This window comes from Physeter macrocephalus, chromosome 13 (assembly GCF_002837175.3).
Source record: "Physeter macrocephalus isolate SW-GA chromosome 13, ASM283717v5, whole genome shotgun sequence".
Lineage (NCBI taxonomy): Eukaryota > Metazoa > Chordata > Mammalia > Artiodactyla > Physeteridae > Physeter > Physeter macrocephalus.
In genome coordinates this window covers 51654593-51663702 of record NC_041226.1, presented here as the reverse complement: position 1 = coordinate 51663702, position 9110 = coordinate 51654593, and the positions used below count along the sequence as shown (strand labels likewise).

At 45.3% G+C, this 9110-nt stretch overlaps 1 protein-coding gene across 1 annotated transcript; it reads left to right on the top strand.

The window, feature by feature from the left end:
* Window positions 1-1079: 1079 nt before the first annotated feature.
* Window positions 1080-7248, top strand: KCTD12 (potassium channel tetramerization domain containing 12). The gene has a single exon (XM_007120480.4). The coding sequence runs from the start codon at window positions 1250-1252 to the stop codon at window positions 2228-2230; it is 981 nt and encodes a 326-aa protein (XP_007120542.2). The 5' UTR covers window positions 1080-1249; the 3' UTR covers window positions 2231-7248.
* Window positions 7249-9110: the final 1862 nt, after the last annotated feature.

The following is a 9110-nucleotide window of genomic DNA, read 5'->3' as shown; positions in this document are numbered from 1 at the left end:
AGACTAGAGGGCACTTGGAAAGGGCTGACCAGAGTGACCCAGGCCCGCGGGAGAGCGGGTGCGCCTGGACCTTTGGGAGGATAAAGACGCAGGGTTTGAAAGGTAGGTTTTCTAAATTATATTTGATCTTCAAACCCTCCGAGTTCCATAGCGCGATTCACCGGGGCTGATAGGGCCGCGGAAACGTAGCTTTGCCTTAGGCCTCACAGTACATGCCCCTCCCGCTTGGCCAAAAAGGGGCGGTGGGGGAAGGTCGCGTCCGCCACCGGGAGGGGAACACGCCCTGAAGTCACTCCTTGAACTCACCCAAGTTCCCCTTTTGCCATTTCCTCCAATTTTGAGGTCTCCCAACGAATGAGTTTGCCTTTTTACCCTGAAAATAAACTGTGGGAGAGCGTCCTACAGCAGGATACCGAGGTTAGCTTTTTGTTTCTAGGGTTTTTTCGAGGCTACTCGTACGCGCGAACAAAATCTAGCTGCCTCCGGGCCGGGGCGGCCCCACCGTCTCTCCAGATTTTTTGGTCTCTCTCTAGAACTTTCAGCAACGAGACGAAACGCGTGTTTAAAGCGCCACAGTTACAGTGTTTAAAGCGGCTAGTCCTCCGGGGGCAGCCAGGCCCTCCCACTCCTCGGGTGGGGGGAGCCGGAAAGTTCAAGTGCTCCTTCCACAGTCTCCGGCTGCAGTTAGGAGGAGGGGGGCGCAGTGACTGTCCCTCCAGAGAAGGCTCGTCTTCCAAAGCGGCCAAGCCCAGGTTCTGTCCGCTTTGGAAGAGGAAGAAAGTCGGGCAGGAGCGGGAAGGGGCTAGAGTGCGGGGCCGTAGGGAAGTCGGGGCGTCCCGGCAGCGCGCGAGCCGGGGTGGAGCCAGAAGCAGGCCGCGGCGTCAGCGTTTCAGATGCAAATCGATTCCCCGCCCCACCACCCCCTCCCGCCCTGGGAGTGAGGCTCCGCGGCTCCGCAGCCGCCCCCGCCTTCTGCGCGCCGCGGCGCCGGGGTTGGCGGCTCTACTTAAGCAGCTCGCCGGCCGCCACCCGCCACTCCCCAGGAGCGCGCGGGCGAGGAGGGAGGAGTGCAGCGGGGCTCGCGGGGGCGCACAGAGGTGCGCTCGCATCGTGCGCTCGGCTCCGCGCGGCTCTCGGCGGCAGCGGCGGGCCGGGGCGCAGGGCTGAACGAGCGTCCGAGAAAGGCGGCGGCGGCTCCGGCGCGCGGCCCGGCTCTCGGCCACTGCCCTAGCCCGGCCACCTCTTGGCCATGGCTCTGGCGGACAGCACTCGTGGACTACCCAACGGGGGGGGTGGCGGCGGCAGCGGCTCCTCGTCGTCCTCGGCTGAGCCGCCGCTCTTTCCCGACATCGTGGAGCTGAACGTGGGGGGCCAGGTGTATGTGACCCGGCGCTGCACGGTGGTGTCGGTTCCCGACTCGTTGCTCTGGCGCATGTTCACGCAGCAGCAGCCGCAGGAGCTGGCCCGGGACAGCAAAGGCCGCTTCTTTCTAGACCGAGACGGCTTCCTCTTCCGCTACATCTTGGATTACCTGCGGGACTTGCAGCTCGTGCTGCCTGACTACTTCCCCGAGCGCAGCCGGCTGCAGCGCGAGGCCGAGTACTTCGAGCTGCCGGAGCTCGTGCGCCGCCTCGGGGAGCCCCAGCAGCCCGGCCCCGGGCCGCCGCCGCCGCACTCGCGGCGCGGGGTGCAGAAGGAGGGCTCGCTGGGCGACGAGCTGCTGCCGCTCGGCTACGCGGAGCCTGAGCAGCAGGAGGGCGCCTCGGCTGGGGCGCCGTCGCCCACCCTGGAGGTGGCTAGCCGCAGCCCGTCGGGGGGCGCGGCCGGCCCGCTGCTCACGCCGTCCCAGTCGTTGGACGGCAGCCGACGCTCGGGCTACATCACGATCGGCTACCGCGGCTCCTACACCATCGGGCGGGACGCGCAGGCGGACGCCAAGTTCCGGCGAGTGGCGCGCATCACCGTGTGCGGCAAGACATCGCTGGCCAAGGAGGTGTTCGGGGACACCCTGAACGAGAGCCGGGACCCCGACCGGCCTCCGGAGCGCTACACCTCGCGCTATTACCTCAAGTTCAACTTCCTGGAGCAGGCCTTCGACAAGCTGTCCGAGTCGGGCTTCCACATGGTGGCGTGCAGTTCCACGGGCACCTGCGCCTTCGCCAGCAGCACCGACCAGAACGAGGACAAGATCTGGACCAGCTACACCGAGTACGTCTTCTGCAGGGAGTGAACTCCCCACACCCCCTTGCGAGTCCAGCGCGCCCATTCCCTCTCCTTCTTGCCCGGGAGAGGGCTATAGATTTCCCCTCCCACCCCACGTTCTCCCATTCCCCTGTTCCCCACCTGCGGTAGACCCACTGACCCCTCACTTTAGAACCTGCAGCCACAGATCCTCTCGGCTTCTTCGTCTTCTCTGGACCCCACTAAAAGAGAGAGCCCAGACGTACCTCTCCACCCCATGCTTCCTCTGCCCCCGACCTCAACCCACCCCTCCCCCGGATTGTCCTTCAGTCTGGATGTAGTGGGACAGTGTGGCTACAAAGTCACCTAGTACCTGGGAATGACTGAATTGTTCCGAACCTAACTGGACCCTGTCCAGTGTATAGAAGATTCCTTGAAATCTTCTCAAGCCCTGATGACTCATTCGCGTTTTAAGAGAGAGAATTGGTAGCAGTGTCTGGGAATAGTTTTGAAAGGTCATTTATTACGCAGTCTTTTGACCCTCTTTAAAGGTGAAGTTTTAGAAGACTGAATGGAAGACTCCAGAGCTGGAATTAGGATCCCGCGGAGGCTGTTCAGGGACTATAAATGAATAAAGTTTTGAAAAGTTACAGGTAGAAGTAGGAGAAGAATCTGGTGATGGCACAATGAAGGAGCGTTTGGTTTCCGTCCAGATTTAAAGGTCTTCGCCTGTGGTTTAAACTTGTAGAAAGTTCCCCTCCTGCCTGAAGAGGCACCCTTTCTCCTGGGCTCACTGCCAGAAGCCCTTGGTTCGACTGCGTGACATGGCAGCCGTTATTGGGAAGAGGGGGAAAGAGAGAATGACAGCTCAGGTCGCTGAGCGTTGCGGGAGGTCACCTGGCTGTGACTGTAAACGGAGCTGGGTAGTAATGCACGTCGTGGGTATTAAGAAAACCTGTATTATTGCAGTGACTGTCAGTAGGACCTTAGCTCTTAAGCCTTGGGGGGTGGGGTGGGGAGGGAGGAAGGAGGGTAGGAGGGGTGGGAAGGGAGGAGCGGACATACTCATTTATTATTTGGAAGTTGGAAGTTTGTACCGTCCGTCTGAGTACATGCACATTAACAAAATAGCACACAGAAACACGCAAAGCATTTTGTAAAGGTGAATCACAGATCTACTCTTACCTGGCAGTTTATTGAACTAACTGTTTTGCTGATACTTATATAACCTAACCAAAGAGTTACCCAGTAGGGTTTTAGTTTTTGAACTTTATTTTCTTGTTGATTATAAGTCCTGATTTTAAAATCTATTTCCTTGAACAAAATAGTTGATTTGGGTTACGTAGACTTAAGTTCTCTTATTAAAAATCCTTACTGTCTGCCAGCCCAGCCAATGTTGACTTCTGGGCAAACCTGAAAAATGCCACTTTGATGCAGGTTGTTTGAAGTTAAGGTGGAATCTTTTCGAATGACAGAGCTGCAGAGAATAGAATCGCCAAGGGCTGCCATCTGTAGACAGCTGTAAAGTGGAATATTTTTAAATGAAGGCAAATAAGTCCTTAAAAGGGAGCTGAGCAATAAAATGGCGTTCCACGTAAATGCAACTGAAACAGAAGGAGACCTGGTTGCCTTATACCTTTACTCTAACATGGAATAAATCCCCACTGTATATCGTATCTACACTGTAAGTGAAGGGAAGTGAATCCTTGTCTTTCATGCTGTGAGGCTCCTTTGGATATTCTGTGATGACGGAGAAGCCTGTCCTTTTTCATTTGTTTCAGCATCATTCTCTTGAAGTAGGTTTTTAAAAGATTTTGTAAGAGTCGTTTTCAGTGTTTAAATTAGCGCTATTTTTTTCTTCTTTTTAAAAATGAATCTTGTACTGTATCTTACTATATGTCCATAACAGATGTTAAGAATTGGAACAGTTTTATTCTTAGACTCATGTGATCCAATCTGTATATACCATATATAAACATTTTACACGAATCACTTAGTTTTTTAATTAATTTACTAGTGCTATAAACGTTCCTGTATTTACCCCCAGTAACTTGCATCAGATGGTGTATATACTAAAGCAACATGTTTCAATGAGTTTTTTATATCCTTGTCTATGGGGAAATTGGGTTAGGAAAAAAATACATAGTTTTAAAGCTGAGTTTGCTCCATACTTTTTGCTTGGATATTAGTTGTATACTAATATGTTGATTAACTGTCTACATAAACCCCACGGTACCTGTATTTTTAACCCACCGATTCTTTTTTTTTTTTTTTTAATTGGGGAAGAGAAAGATTTGAGGTCTTTTGTTGGAGGTGCCTGTTTAGAAAAGTAAAGTTAGCTTTACAATTACAAAGACCGTAATTGTGAGGGAAGCAGAAACATTCAGGAAGTCACATTTGCTTATGCGTTGGGTGTGTTCTCTGACGAGGTAAACACATCAGAATTCACCCCTGTTTCAAGACTGAAATGATTTGGGAATGGCACTCACTGGCCAAAAGTAAGTGTCACAGAGATTTCTGCACCCTATGTGGTATTCTGTTAGATTGTGCAACAAAAAGCACATAATTGAGAACATCTTGGGACAGATCAAAGCCACTGACGTATGGCGAGACTCCGAGATTTCTGATTTGCCTTGTTAAATCTGCTCAACTCGAGGAGTCACAGGAAGTTGCTCAAGTTTTGTCTCTGCCACCCAAGTCTTAAAAGTTGTATCTTGTAAAACTTTGAGTTGAACCGTTTCACAGCTTTGTGCATGCACGTCTCACCCCTCCACACATCCTTGCTGCCCTGCAATACTCCCTATCCCCTTCCATTATCTGAAAGACTGGGAATTGAATGGTTAGAGATGGTAAACCAACCTTTTTTTCTATGATGACTATCCCCTCTAAAGTTGGAAGTTGATACATGACAAATTCTACCTTAGCCCAAAGTAAAGGCTGGGTAGGAGACTCATTTTTACATTGGGTGGATACTATAACTGAGATAAGAAGACTTGGCCTCTGCACTTTTGGGTCCCTTATTCACCATGTGCTCTGAGCCACAGAAGGACCCTTAGTGGTCTCCAAAGTGGGGCTGGAGTGTTGGTTGTCCTCTGTGAGCTTGGATGAGATATTGAGCATCCATTTGAGTAAGCTCTCCAAAGACATTCAGTAACCTGGGAGGGTGTCATAAATTGTTCAGAAATTATGACTGCATTAATCTGACTCAGTGTAGCACGCATTTACATATGTAATGGCTCTAATTACCATTTGGTTCATAAATACAACTGAGTGACATTAGATTTTAATAACATTTAACTTTTTTAAAAAGAATGGTTGACAGTGGTGGTTAAAAAAACAGGTACCATGTTCAGTGCTTTTGCACCAAGTGTTTGACATATTGTCTGCTTTTTAAAACATGTAGACTATGAACCATGTTCATTTTAGGTGTTCAAATTACGTGTTGTGGAAAATATTCCTTGAATGTGTGGGACTTAAATTTTTTCCCTTTCAGTACGATTTTTATTCTTGTGTTTTATTTGGTTTTTGCATTGATAGCAAAGTGGTAATTTATAATACTAGACAAAATTGTCTTCTCTTTCAAACCAGATCCATATATATATATATATATATATATATATATATATATATATATATGGAGCCTGTTGCTTTTCTGGGGAAATGCATAATCTGTGAATTCTCAGACAAAATAGGCAACTGGCATGCTCATAACATATTCCAATTTTTATTGGAATTTTCCATGGAATGTTATTATTACATTAAAGCCATGTAAGGTGAGGCTTTGATAATTTTTTACTTTTTAAATTATGGTAAATTCTAATCTAATATTCAAAAACATTTTTGTACTCCACATGAAAAGTGATAAATGATAGTGCAGGCATTTAGAACAGTATTGACTGGAGGCATTTAATTCCTTAAGAATTTCTTTCATAATCGAAATCATAAATACTTTACTCAGTTGACTTAAATTTCTAAAATTATAAACTGAATATTTTTATTGTAAACCTACCAGAGTAAATCCTTTGGAATTTTTTTCTGTTTTTCCTTATTATAACTCATTTAAAAACTGAATTAGTTTTCTTAGATGACCTAAATCTATCTCTTGAGAAATAAATAAAATAGTCTTGTGTTTCCAGTGGCTATAGTACCTAAAATAGGCTTTACTAGAGCCAGAAACATGCTATGTTGAAGTTAACTTTTCTTTGTCACAGTTTTGGATGATAAGCATCTAAAAGTATTAATGTTTGAAGATTTCTGTTCTCTACTGGGGCCCTTGAAACTAAGATGGAAGAAATTCAACCAGAATATTTACATTAGCGTATACCCTCGTGTGGTAGGAAGCTGAACTAGTTGACCAAGAATTCTTGTCACCTTATACATTTTGTGATTTTTTTCCCAGGTTTTTTTTTTTTTTTAATTCTAAATGTGTTTTGAGGTATGTGAACATTAATTGTAATGTAAACTATTATACAACTGTCTTTCTGACTTCAGAGCCCGGTGAATTTTGCTATTAATATTGAATACAAATGACGACAATTCATTTATGACCACTCAAACAGTGTTTATGACATTTAATGACAAAGGTTAAAACATCCATTGTGGATATTAATTTTGAAGATGCAATTTACGCGTTATTTAAATTTTTCTGGGCATCTGAAAAACTCTTACCTGAGAAACAATGTAAGATTCCCGCAGAGTTATCTGGGATTATGAAATTGTTGAAAATGTTATATGCTAAGTGATACATATCACTGAGCCATTTTCTCAAAATTGAAGGAGAAAGGGAAAAAATCATTATACAATTATCAGGCTTTCTAATGAAACAGCCAAGAAAAAAAAATCCTTTTATATTTTAAAAACTGAGGAAGTTTTTTCAGACATGCTCAAACTTTAAGTGAGAATTTCTTCAACCATCTAAATGCTCTAGAGATTTTGGTTCTCTCTCTGTGTTCACAACCAGTTGTATAACAGAAATCCTCAATATTGTTTTCCTCCCTGTGTGTGAAGTAATGAATCATTGATTATGTGACTTGTGATGTATTCTATTAAACACTAAAGAATAAAACATTCACCCTTTAATTATTCCTCTTGGCTCTTTGGTATGGATTGGCTCAAACACTGGTCTTATTCATTTCAGGGGTTCTCTGAACACTGGGAATGCTTCCTAAATTGTTGTAGGGCTAATAGCATCAGAAGGACTCCTCACTGGGTAATTGGCGAGGGGGGCCAGGAATGAATGGGCCCTTTCCCCAGAGTTTATTGTCAAAAACCCCTGTTGTCAAGTTGGTTTGGTCCTCAATGTGGAGGAAAAGTCCTTCACAAACATTTTCTTTGACCACAGTCTTGGCAACACATGTGAATTACTTTGAACGTGGGGGATGTAGGTAGAGATGACCTCTTAAAGTTTGTGGGGAAAAGGAAATAGATGCTGTGAGATGGGCCTTAATCTAAAGTATAACGCATGAAGATAAAATTCTAAAGAATGTGGGGAGAGGCTCTGCATTTCGGATATAGGGGCTCTTTCCTGAAACATCCTCAGTCATTGATGTCCCCTCTCTCTCTCTCAAGAGAGAAAGCATAGTGCCTCCCAGGTTGAGAAATCACAGAAGTTGGAGCCCATCACACCAGCCCCGGGCTGCTGGACCGTGGCCCAGGAAGCGGTGAGTCAGGCGGGCAGTGAGGCAGGCGGGCAGTGAGGCAGGCTTTGCCCTTCCTCTTTGCTTTTGCCTTTACTTCCTCCAGATAGCTTTTGTTTTAGTTTATGAAAAGTTTATGGTGAAAATTTGAAGCAGTATAAGAGTGTGTATCATAAAAAGGAGATCTCCACCCTCCAGTAACCCCTGGTTTTTCCCAGGGATAATCACTAGTGCATCTTTACAGAGACATTACATATAAATGAATGAATATATGAATGAATGAATACATAAATAATTTGTATTCAGTAGAATTTATACCTATTCCTTGCCTTGCTTTCTTCTCTTAACCACTTATCCTGGAGCTCTTGCAATGCATGCTCGTACACATAACAATGATCTATCTACCTCATCTTATTTGATGGCTACATGATACTGTGCATGAAATGCCATTGTCGAGATGTGCTGTCATTTATTTTACCAGTCTTTTTTTGATGGGCATTTAAATTTCCAGGATTTTTAAAAAAATTTCTACTTCAAAGAGTGCTGTATTGAATATCTTTTTACATAAATGCAAATATATCTGAGTCTTTTTTGTATGAAGTGATGCCAAGAGAGAAAGCACCTGGAGGTACTTTTTTCTTCTTTAAGGACTGTGGAAATAATAGGATTCATTGGAAGCTCTCAAGGGAATGTGGATGATGGTGGTGTAAAATAACTCTAGAATCATTAGGTATACAAGTGTGAAGTTTTGCGTAGCTTTCATATTAAGGACAAGCCCCCCTCACACACACACACTCAAAACACACTTTTTTTAAATTTTTTTAATATTTATTTTAATATAGCAGGTTCTTATTACTTATCTATTTTATACCTCTTAGTGTATATATGTCAATCCCAGTCTCCCAATTCACCCCACCCCCCATTGCTTTCCCGCCTTGGTGCCCATACATTTGTTCTCCTCATCTGTGTCTCAATTTCTGCCTTGCAAACTGGTTCATCTGTACCATTTTTCTGGATTGCACATACATGCGTTAATATATGATATTTCTTTTTCTCTTTCTGACTTACTTTGCTCTGTATGACAGAGCATAGTCATATGCTTTGCTCTGTATGACATCCACGTCTCTGCAAATGACCACTTTCATTGCTTTTTATGGCTGAGCAATATTCCATTGTGTATATGTGCCACATTTTCTTTATCCATTCATCTGTCGATGGGCATTTAGGTTGCCTCCATGACCTGGCTATGGTAAATAGTGCTACAATGAACATTGGGGTGCATGTGTCTTTTTG

Bases quoted from the DNA above. Each gene is read 5' to 3' on its own strand.
- KCTD12 (XM_007120480.4), top strand. From the start codon at position 1,250: ATGGCTCTGGCGGACAGCACTCGTGGACTACCCAACGGGGGGGGTGGC.